At 41.4% G+C, this 12,172-nt stretch overlaps 1 protein-coding gene across 1 annotated transcript in view; it reads left to right on the top strand.

Moving 5' to 3' along the window:
• Positions 1 to 12,172, top strand: part of FRAS1 (Fraser extracellular matrix complex subunit 1) — a 471,835-nt gene that overhangs the window by 428,694 nt on the left and 30,969 nt on the right. The window contains exons 62-65 of the mRNA XM_055297229.2: positions 5,646 to 5,833; positions 6,949 to 7,224; positions 9,807 to 10,039; positions 11,926 to 12,086. Coding sequence (XP_055153204.2) covers positions 5,646 to 5,833; positions 6,949 to 7,224; positions 9,807 to 10,039; positions 11,926 to 12,086 — 858 coding nt within the window. The remainder of the gene's footprint in view (positions 1 to 5,645; positions 5,834 to 6,948; positions 7,225 to 9,806; positions 10,040 to 11,925; positions 12,087 to 12,172) is intronic.

Here is a 12,172-nt window from a genome sequence, read left to right as displayed (position 1 = left end):
CCATTGCTTTTAGTGTTTTAGTCATGAAGTCCTTACCCATGCCTATGTACTGAATGGTATTGCCTAGGTCTTCTTCTAGGGTTTTTATAGTTTTAGGTCTAACATTTAAGTCTTTAATCCATCTTGAATTAATTTTTGTAAAAAGTGTAAGGAAGGGATCCAGTTTCAGCTTTGTATATATGGCTAGCCAGTTTTCTCAGCACCATTTATTAAGTAGGGAATTCTTTCCCCATTGCTTGTTTTTGTCAGGTTTGTCAAAGATCAGATGGTTGTAAATGTGTGGTGTTATTTCTGAGGCCTCTGTTCTGTTCCATGGGTCTACATATCTCTTTTGGTACCAGTACCATGCTGTTTTGGTTACTGTAGCCATGTAGTATAGTTTGAAGTCAAGTATCGTGATGCTTCCAGCTTTGTTCTTTTTGCTTAGGACTATCTTGGCAATGAGGGCTCTTTCTTGGTTCCATATGAAATTTAAAGTAGTTTTTTTCCAATTCTGTGAAGAAAGTCATTGGTAGCTTGATGGGGACTGGCATTGAATCTATAAATTACCTTGGGCAGTATGGCCATTTTCACAATATTGATTCTTCCTATCCATAAGCATGGAATGTTCTTCCATTTGTTTGTGTCCTCCTTTATTTCGTTGAACAGAGGTTTGTAGTTCTCCTTGAAGAGGTCCTTCATGTCCCTTGTAAGTTGGATTCCTAGATATTTTATTCTCTTTGTAGCAATTGTGAATGGGAGTTCACTCATGATTTGGCTCTCTGTTTATTATAGTTGTATAGGAATGCTTGTGATTTTTGCACATTGATTTTGTGTCCTGAAACGTTGCTGAAGTTGCTTATCAGCTTAGGGAGATTTTGGGCTGAGATGATGGGGTTTTCTAAATATACAATCATGTCATCTGCAAACGGGGGCAATTTGACTTCCTCTTTTCCTAATTGAATACCCTTTATTTCTTTCTCTTGCTTGATTGCCCTGGCCAGAACTTCCAATACTGTGTTGAATAGGAGTGGTGAGAGAGGGCATCCCTGTCTTGTGCCAGTTTTCAAAGGGAATGCTTCCAGTTTTTGCCCGTTCAATATGATATTGGCTATGGGTTTGTCATAAATAGCTCTTATTATTTTGAGATATGTTCCATCAATACCTAGTTTATTGAGAGTTTTTATCATGAAGGGCTGTTGAATTTTGTTGAAGGCCTTTTCTGCATCTATTGAGATAATCATGTGGTTTTTGTCATTGGTTCTGTTTATGTGATGGATTACCTTTATTGATTTGCATATGTTGAATCAAGCTTGCATCCCAGGGATGAAGCCAACTTGATTGCGGTGGATAAGCTTTTTGATGTGCTGCTGGATTTGGTTTGCCAGTATTTTATTGAGGATTTTCGCATTGATGTTCATCAGGGATATTGGTCTAAAAATATCTTTTGTTGTTGTGTCTCTGCCAGGCTTTGGCATCACGATGATTCTGGCTTCATAAAATGAGTTAGGGAGAATTACCTCTTTTTCTATTGTTTGGAATATTTTCAGAAGGAATGGTACCAGCTCTTCTTTGTACCTCTGAGAGAATTTGGCTGTGAATCCATCCGGTCCTGGACTTTTTTTGGTTGGTAGGCTATTAATTATTGCCTCAATTTCAGAGCCTGTTATTGGTCTATTCAGAGATTCAACTTCTTCCTGGTTTAGTCTTGGGAGGGTGTATGTGTCCAGGAATTTATTCATTCCTTCTAAGTTTTCTAGTTTATTTGCATAGAGGTGTTTATAGTATTCTCTGATGGTAGTTTGTATTTCTGTGGGATCAGTGGTGATAGCCCCTTTATCATTTTTTATTGCATCTATTTGATTCTTCTCTCATTTCTTCTTTATTAGTCTTGCTAGTGGTCTATGAATTTTGTTGATCTTTTCAAAAAACCAGCTTCCGAATTCCTTGATTTGTTTGAAGGGTTTTTTGTGTCTCTATCTCCTCCAGTTCTATTCTGATCTTAGTTATTTCTTGCCTTTTGGTGGCTTGTGAATTTGTTTGCTCTTGCTTCTCTAGTCCTTTTAATTGTGATGTTAGGGTGTCAATTTTAGATCTTTCTTGCTTTCTCTTGTGAGCATTTAGTGCTATAAATTTCCCTCTACACACTGCTTTAAATGTGTCCCAGAGATTCTGGTACATTGTGTCTTTGTTCTCATTGGTTTCAAAGAACATCTTTATTTCTGCCTTAATTTCATTATGTACCCAGTAGTCATTCGGGAGCAGATTGTTCAGTTTCCATGAAGTTGTGCAGTTTTGGGTGAGTTTAGTTAATCCTGAGTTTTAATTTGATTGCACTGTGGTCTGAGAGACAGTTTGTTGTGATTTCTGTTCTTTTCCATTTGCTGAGGAGTACTTTACTTCCAATTATGTGGTCAATTTTAGAATAAATGCGATGTGGTGCTGAGAAGAATGTATATTCTGTTGATTTTGAGTGGGGAGTTCTGTAGCTGTCTGTTAGGTCTGCTTGCTACAGAGCTAAGTTCAAGTCCTGGATATCGTTATCAACCTTCTGTCTCATTGGTTTGTCTAATATTGACTGACAGTGGGGTGTTAAAGTCTCCCATTATTATTGTGTGGGAATCTAAATATCTTTGTAGTCTCTAAGGAGTTGCTTTATGAATCTGGATACTCCTGTATTGGGTGTACATACATTTAGGATAGTTAACTCTTCTTGTTGAATTGATCCCTTTACCATTATGTAATGGCCTTCTTTGTCTCTTTTGCTCTTTGTTGGTTTAAAGTCTGTTTTATCAGAGACTAGGATTGCAACCCCTGCATTTTTCTTTTGCTTTCCATTTGCTTGGTAGATCTTCCTCCATCCCTTTATTTTGAGCATATGTGTGTCTCTGCATGTGAGATGGATCTCCTGAATACAGCACAATGATGGGTCTTGACTCTTTATCCAATTTGCCAGTCTGTGTCTTTTAATTGGGGGCATTTAGCCCATTTACATTTAAGGTTAATATTGTTATGTGTGAATTTGATCCTGTCATTATGATGTTAGCTGGTTATTTTGCCCATTAATTGATGCAGTTTCTTCATAGCATCAATGGTCTTTACAATTTGGCATGTTTTTGCAGTGGCTGATACTGGTTGTTCCTTTCCATGTTTAGTGCTTCCTTCAGGAGCTCTTGTAAGGCAGGCCTGGTGGTGACAAAATCTCTCAGCATTTGCTTGTCTGTAAAGGATTTTATTTCTCCTTCACTTATGAAGCTTAGTTTGGCTGGATATGAAATTCTGGTTTGAAAAATTCTTTTCTTTAAGAATGTTGAATATTGTCCCCCACTCTCTTCTGGCTTGTAGGGTTTCTGCCAGGAGATCTGCTGTTAGTATGATGGGCTTCCCTTTGTGGGTAATCCGACCTTTCTCTCTGGCTGCCCTTAACATTTTTTCCTTCATTTCAACCTTGGTGAATCTGACAGTTATGTGTCTTGGGGTTGCTCTTCTTGAGGAGTATCTTTGTGGCGTTCTCTGTATTTCCTCAATTTGAATGTTGGCCTGGCCTGCCAGGTTGGGGAATTTCTCCTGGATAATATCCTGAAGAGTGTTTTCCAACTTGGTTCCATTCTCATCATTTTCAGGTACACCAATCAAATGGAGATTTTGTCTTTTCACATAGTCCTATATTTCTTGGAGGATTTATTCATTTCTTTTTATTCTTTTTTTCTCTAAACTTCTCTTCTCGTTTTATTTCATTAATTTGATCTTCAATCACTGATATCCTTTCTTCCACTTGATTGAATTGCCTATTGAAGCTTGTGCATGCATCATGAAGCTCTTGTGCCATGGTTTTCAGCTCAATCAGGTCATTTAAAGTCTTCTCGACATTGTTTATTCTAGTTAGCCATTCATCTACCCTTTTTTCAAGGTTTTTGGCTTCCTTGTGATGGGTTAGAACATGCTCCTTTAGCTCAGAGAAGTTTGTTATTACCGACCTTCTGAAGCCTACTTCTGTCAACTCGCCAAAGTCATTCTCCATCCATCTTTGTTCCGTTGCTGGTGAGGAGCTGTGATCCTTTGGAGGAGAAGAGGCACTCTGTTTTTAGAATTTTCAGCTTTTCTGTTCTGATTTCTCCCCATCTTTGTGGTTTTATCTACCTTTGGTCTTTGATGTTGGTGACCTACAGATGGGGTTTCGGTGTGGATGTCCTTTTTGTTGATGTTGCTGCCATTCTTTTCTGTTTGTTAGTTTTCCTTCTAATAGATCCCTCAGCTGCAGGTCTGTTGGAGTTTGCTGGAAGTCCTTTCCAGACCCTGTTTGCCTGGGTATCACCAGCAGAGGCTGTAGAACAGCAAATATTGCTGCCTGATCCTTCCTCTGGAAGCTTCATCTCAGAGAGGCACGTGCCTATATGTGGTGTTCATCGGCCCCCGCTGGGAGATGTCTCCCAGTTAGGCTACACAGGGGTAAGGGACCCACTTGAGGAGGCAGTCTCTGTTCTCCGAGCTGATACGCCATGCTGGGAGAACAACTGCTCTCTTCAGAGCTGTCAGACAGGGACGTTTAAGTCTGCAGAAGTTTCTGCTGGCTTTTGTTCAGTGAGTTCCCTGCCCACAGAGGTGGAGTCTATAGAGGCAGTAGGCCTTCCTGAGCTGTGGTGGGCTCCCCGCAGTTCGAGCTTCCCAGCCGCTTTGTTTACCTACTCAAGCCTCAGCAATTGCAGACACCCCTCCCCCCACCAGGCTACAGCCTCGCAGGTTGATCTCAGGCTGCTGTGCTAGCAGCGAGCAAAGCTTCGTGGGTGTGGGACCCCCGAGTCAGGCGTAGGAGAGAATCCCCTGGTCAGCTGGTTGCTAAGACTGTGGGAAAAGTGCAGTATTTGGGCAGGAGTGTCCCGTTTTTCCAGGTACAGTCTGTCACAGCTTCCCTTGGCTAGGAAAGGGAAATCCCCCGACCCCTTGCACTTCCTGGGTGAGGCAATGCCCCTCCCTGCTTCAGCTCACCTTCCATGGGCTGCACCCACTGTCCAACCATTCCCAGTGAGATGAACTAGGTACCTCACTTGGTAATGGAGAAATCACCTGTCTTCTGTGTCAATCATGCTGGGAGCTGCAGACCAGAGCTGTTCCTATTCGGCCATCTTGGAACGGTCCCCGAAGTGGGTCTTTAAGGCTTGAACCCTCACCTGTTCCAGGTCATTCACCCTCCATGTTACCATCTTTGTGGAGGCTGGCTTGGTAGATAACCTTGAGCCACTGCTTCTCAGGAGACAGCTTTGAAGGATATCTGTATGTGCAAGCCCTCACAGCCAAACAGGAGCTCATACAAAATGTAAGGCGGAAAGAAAAATTAAGCAAAAAAACTCATAACCAGGGTGAAGTATATTTTGGATCATAGATTTTTATTACTGCCAGCCAGTGTCAGGCAGGGGCCATTAATCCTCATATGGAGTTGAACAGTAAATCTTCTATACTGAGCCTCTACCACAGGTGGAATTTGGTCTGTAAAAAAGCTTCCTCACTTGAGATGGGGCTAAAGTGATTAGCAACCACTGCATTTATAGAACACCACTAAAAAGAAAGAACATATTTTAACATGATGTCTCAGCAGTGCCAAGCTGCACTCTCTTGAGTGTGTTTCCTAATGAAGCCTTTGCTCCCTTTTTGTTCTGTCTTCGGCGAAGGTGTGGATCATATCTTTTTTAAAGTTGAGATCCTGTCCAATGAAGACCGGGAATGGCATGAATCTTTCTCACTAGTCCTTGGCCCAGATGACCCAGTGGAAGCAGTTCTTGGGGATGTGACTACAGCCACGGTGACGATTCTAGACCAGGAGGCAGCAGGGAGCCTCATATTGCCAGCACCACCCATTGTGAGTTGCTTGACCCAAAGGATTGCTGTTTTAAGTGACTAGTAGATGAGAACTGGAGAGAAGTACTCTATTTCTTTATTCTTCTAACCCAGTGGTTCCCAACTAGGAGCCATCTTGCCTTCCATTCTCCCCTTTCCAGAGGACATTTAAGCAATGTCTGGAGACATTTTTGGTTGTCACAGTTGTCACACCAGGTGCTACTAGTATCTAGTGGGTAAAAGCCAGGGATACTCCTAAACATCCCATAATGCACAGGGCAGCCCCTGACAACAAAAGGAATTATTTGGCACAAATGTCAATAGTGTTGAGGGTAAGAAACCCTGTTCTGACCTAAAAGTGAGACCAAATCCTGTTGGTATCTTAGTCTGATAAAGATAGAAAATACAATACAATTGATCTTCTCATTTCTTTGATGGGACTTAGAAGAGTAAGAAGGTAATACTACCTCATATCTATCATCCCACATATTCACCATATTTATAGAATTAAGTACCTGTGGGAAGGTAGTACCAGATTTCCTAACTTGGGGTGAATAGAATGAATGCACTGTCCTTACAATTAACAGGAAAACACCTAGAGATTGCCAAGGAAAATTTAACCCATAATTGTGAAGCAATCAGAAGAAGCCTTCTAACTTCCGCTAACTTGTCTCATATATTAGAAAAGAATGATGATTATTTCAAAATGTGTCTCTTATTTGGCCATGTAAGAAATATACCACCTCTATTTACTCTTATTTTGCCAAATATTCTACTATATACCATCAGATATTTAATGCAACTTTAAACTAGCAACTGCTATTCCTGATACAGCTTTGGTTCCAATGTGCAGGAAAATCAGAGTATTTTTTTACATGAGTGATAGGGCTCTGATTTAGGAATAAAATTAAAAGGATAATAAAGCTTCTAGCCCAACCAGTAGAAGGATCTTCTCCACCACTAAAGATCTGCAGTATCTTTTAAGGGTGCCTGGCAAAGAATTATAAAAACTTCTCCTGTTACATTTCAAAGAACCTGTAGACACTAAGAGATCTTGTGGTGTCTAAAGAAAGGGGCCTTAGTTCTCTGATCTTGCCAATACCCAACCTGAACTGAAGCTTTGTTGCTCTTTCGCAGGTGGTCACACTTGCTGACTACGATCATGTGGAAGAAGTTACCAAGGAAGGAGTCAAGAAATCCCCCTCCCCGGGTTACCCTCTGGTCTGTGTCACTCCCTGCGACCCTCATTTCCCCAGATATGCTGTCATGAAGGAGCGCTGCAGTGAGGCCGGCATCAACCAGACATCTGTGCAGTTCAGCTGGGAAGTGGCTGCTCCCACTGATGGCAATGGGGCCCGGTCTCCCTTTGAAACCATCACTGACAACACACCATTCACCAGTGTCAACCACATGGTAGGTCTGGGGGTCTGGGCCTGGTTCTCCCTCCCTGGGAGAGAACTGGTGTTGTTCTTTGTTACTCAGATAATCAAATTCCTTATGGTCCATGCATGGCATTTGGAATAAAATAAGCAGGTGCACAGTCTTTTTACTCTTATACATAAGAAAAGGTTATATGCTGTAATAGAAAACTAAGCTAGTTAGAAGACCTGTTTGCAAATCCTGGTTCTGCCTGTTTTAAACTAAGTAATGTTAAGAGGTTACTTAATCTCTCTGAGTCTCAGTCTCCTGATCTGCAAAGTAATAATTCTTCTGCTTAGCTACTTGACAAGGTCATTGAAAAATGTGACCTATAAATGACAAAGTCAGTGAAAAACTCCAGATAGGCACTGTTGATTACTATTAATGTATCTTCAATCATTCAATAAGTATTAGCACATAAACTCCTTATGAACATGAACCAAAGTTTCTACCACATTTCTATAATGCAGTAGAAACATGGCCCAAAATGGCCAGGACATCGATGGCACATAGTCGGGACCAGTTAATAGAATGGCTGCTGAATGATCAGCACTTTACAAAGCTCTATGGGAGGCCATGAAAAGACATTTGTGCAGCAGTTGCTCTCCTCAAAAGGCTTAGAGACCAACACCCCTGACACCATCAGAGAACAATGAATAGTATGTTTTCCCAACCTTAACAAACAGTCCATCACAGTGATCCTGCACATCACACTGATAAAGCTGGTTCTCTTCCAAAAGTGAGCAGAAAGCAGTTGAGGTACAGACTGAGTATAGTACCTGGCATGTAGTAAGCATTCAACAATTCTTGCCCAAAATTATATCACTGAATGATTTTAGATGTCAGAGATTTCTTTCAGACCAAATTTCTCTAGATTTTCCTGTTCATTCCACAGCTTATTCCCACTGTAATAAGAGCTTCTTTTTTTATTTTTTAATTTTTTAATTTTTTTTTTTTTGAGACAGAGTCTCACTCTGTCACCTAGGCTGGAGTGCAGTGGTGCAATCTCGGCTCACTGCAAGCTCCGCCTCCCGGGTTCACGCCATTCTCCTGCCTCAGCCTCCCGAGTAGCTGGGACTACAGGCGCCTGCCACCACGCCTGGCTAATTTTTCTGTATTTTCAGTAGAGACGGGGTTTCACCGTGTTAGCCAGGATGGTCTCGATCTCTTGACCATGTGATCTGCCCGCCTCGGCCTCCCAAAGTGCTGGGATTACAGGCTTGAGCCACCGCGCCCAGCCTGTAATAAGAGCTTCACTGGGATGGGATAATAGCAGAGGAAAGCCATTAGACATAGATGGGAGGCTTTGGATAATGCCGGGTCATTCATACCCACTCTTTTTGGCACAGCTTATTCAGAAAGGCCTGAAGAGCAATTCTCTTGCAACATAACCTAGCTCAAATTTAAATAGTCTTCTCTATTATTAAAAAATCAACATGGCAAGAATTACCAGCTTGTTGTTTCTTAAGTGTCTATTTCTCTCTTCAACAAAACCATAAAGGAGGTTTGATCTGGTTAGAGCCAAATGTACATTTTTAACAGATAAATTTATGACTGTATGCTTCAGGTTTTCTTCTTGCAATGAATTTGTGACTAATACCCTTTACCCTAGTTTCCTTTGCTTTATCTTGATTTCTTCAATTATTTATTTAATGCCATTCTATTATATGCATTCTTGTAGGATGCCTCAAATCCCTTCTATACTAAGTTCATGTATATATAAATAAATAAAGCATTGGCAGCTAATTAAAAAAGTCTATTGGAAAAATCTTCTTTAATTTTTAATGGACTTCAGTGAAAACTGTTTTCATGGGTAAAATGTGTAAGTTTGTGTGATTGCTTTGTAAGAGGTCTGTGGCACACAGAACTACTGATTAATTTTTCTTGTTATATACTTCCCTATGTAAATGCACACATAACCTAAAGAGTCCTGGTGACCTACATTGCCTCTGCATAGATTGAGTTAAGCACTCTTAGGGCTTCTGTATGTTTGGGGACTTGGAGGAATCTGTGGAAAGAACTTCAAAGGCTAGAAGATGTCAGAGGCCAAGTTCTCAGCTTCAAGCCTGCAGGTTATTATAACCCTTGCAGTGTGTGGTCACTGGTAGGGAGATGGGATGGAGGGAGGATAAAAGTAGGATAAAGAGACCATGAGAATTCCTGGGAAGGAAGCATATTTCCTCTGTCTCCTGACATCATGCTCTCAGCAACAGTGACTTGGAGGCCAACCAGTCTTGCTAGAAGCCTGAATAACACTTGGGTCGTCCTTCTGCTGAGCCTAGTATATAAAGAGAACAATACTATTAATGGAAATCATTCATCTATGGGCTTGCGCTCCACGTCTGTCTACTTGCTCATTGACTATCTTACCCCCTTAGGCTGTAAGTACTCACTGATCTCTCTCGAGTGTCTGGTTCATAGTTAAAAGTCAACACTTATGTGATGAATGAATGAATAGATGGAACAATCAATGGATGGGTGGATGGATGACCTTTACAGATTACCTTGAACCAGATCATATAAGGAGCTGTTTAAGTAGGGTGCTCACATTGGAGGTGATTTATTCTTCCTGGTAGGTCCTGGACAGCATTTACTTCAGCCGGAGGTTCCATGTGCGTTGTGTGGCCAAGGCTGTGGACAAGGTGGGCCATGTGGGGACCCCTTTAAGGAGCAACATTGTTACCATTGGAACAGACAGTGCTATCTGCCACACACCAGTGGTGGCTGGGACATCCAGAGGCTTCCAGGCTCAGTCCTTCATCGCAACCTTGAAATACCTGGATGTCAAACATAAGGAGCATCCGAACAGGTCAGGCAGGTGGTGCCTTCCACCACACATAGATTGAAGTGAATCTCAGGTCTCCTTTGTGTGTTTCCCAGGACAATCAATAAGGGATGCTTCTGCACAATAAAAATATGATGATGAATGCATCAGTAAAAGTTTAAATCTGTGAAGGTCCCTCAAGCTCGGGCCCCATGCCTATCTTCCTAATCTTTTCCTCACCTTGTCATTTTCACCTGCCAGTCCAACCACAAGGAATCATGAGTAACTTCCCAAGTGCTACAGACTCTTACAGGTTGCATACCTCTGCCATGCTCTTACCTCAACTCTCCCTAGCCCCCTTCCACTGGCCGGAACCCTACTGTCCTACAATACCTACCGCATGGCATCTCTTCTAGGGACATTTCCAACATCTCCCCTAATTTAATTTGGAGGCTTCCCCTCCTGGCTTCTCTGGCACTTGTATATGCTTCTTTTAGAAGATTATTAGCGTTCACTCTCTCTGCCCTTTAGTAGATAGTAAGGCCTGAAGACCATGAGTATGTATTTTGAGTATCTTCTGCCAGTATAGTGCTCCTTGGCATCTAAGAGGCACTCCTAAATATCTACTGAACAAATGAACAGTAACATTGTAAAAATTAGGAGACATTGGACTTAATATTTTTCTGTGCCACCATGATGGGAAATGGATGTTTTCATTTTTGCATAGCAAAAAAGAATTTGTGTATGCTATGCATATTTATTAAACACTATAGTATTTAAGTGTGTGCCTTTATGAACAACTCAGTTGCTCATAAACTCAGAAAAATGAGTTCCTTTGTATGAATAAAACATGTTTGAATGAATATGCACACACTTCTTTCTTTCCTGACACAATAAAATGTATCTTAGTGACCCCTTCCTAGAAAAAAGGCCCTCCTCTTCACTTCCAAGGTTCTGATTCCTCTTAAAAATGTGGCTCTTTGCTCAGAGAGACAAGTATATAAACTCAAAACACACTTTCAATAAACACACTCAAAATTTAAACTGGTACAATGACAAAAAATGCAACCCATAAGTACTGTCGTGTCGCAGTCTTAACCAATATTTATTAAGCTCATTTCTTATTTAGAATTGTACACTATGTGCTCTGGAGAAACAAAAGAAGTGAAGGAAATGCTCCTTGTCCTCATAGTGGAGAGGCAAGACAAACAGAGTCTGAAAACATTTGAGAAATAGCAGCCAATACAAATAAGTTACAGATTTCCTGGTCCAAAGGCTGCCTAAGAGCTGAGGATGTAGATCAAGGAACAGCACACTGCAGACTGAGGCTGGCAGGGCTGGACGCGTAGTGCAGATAGGACTTCCAGGGAGACTGGAGACAGAAGGCTGTTTTCAGTCAGGAGAGACAGTATAAGTAGCTGGATATTGTAGTTTCTCAGATTTGGCTGGGTAGAGGAATTGGTTTTAGAGTTTGAAAGCTCAACGATATATTTTTGACTCAAATACTTAAAGAAATATGAGTGTCAACCTTACCTAACTTCTATAAGCATTCACTGTGACAGAGCAGGGGAGCAGGCCCTCTATAGTTACTCAGCTTTAGCTCCTGAAAAAACAGAGTTTCCATTAAAAAGCAAAGGAAAGCTTTAAAGTAATTTGTGATTGTGATGTTATCTTTTCCTGTATAGAAAAAAAAATCTATAATTCTATACTGCTATCAGTCCTGTGTCTGGAGGGTCTCTTAGAGGGAAGCAATGATACTATGTGTATATGTGTACCCCCTGTTCTGATAGAAATCCTACCTGGAAAGCTTCAGGAAGAAAAACAATGGTAGCTCATTGGTGAAGACAAATTAGGTGATGAGAAAGAAGTATGTCCTATTGACCATTTATAGCAGTCAGCTAAACATTTATTTCTGCCTTTCTTCCCCCTAGAATCCACATTTCGGTGCAGATCCCACACCAGGATGGAATGCTGCCCCTTATCTCCACCATGCCGTTGCACAACTTGCATTTTCTACTGTCTGAGTCCATCTACAGACACCAGCACGTCTGCTCCAATTTAGTTACCACCTACGACCTGAGAGGCATCTCAGGTGAGATTGACAAGTTCAGGACTGGTCTTTCCATGCTAGCCCAGTGCAGTGACTTTCAGGATATGCCAGAGTGAGGAGAACTGCTT

Source organism: Symphalangus syndactylus, chromosome 10 (genome assembly GCF_028878055.3).
Source record: "Symphalangus syndactylus isolate Jambi chromosome 10, NHGRI_mSymSyn1-v2.1_pri, whole genome shotgun sequence".
Classification (NCBI taxonomy): Eukaryota; Metazoa; Chordata; class Mammalia; order Primates; family Hylobatidae; genus Symphalangus; species Symphalangus syndactylus.
Note: the sequence above shows the minus strand (reverse complement) of the source record. Positions and strands in the feature narration are given on the sequence as shown.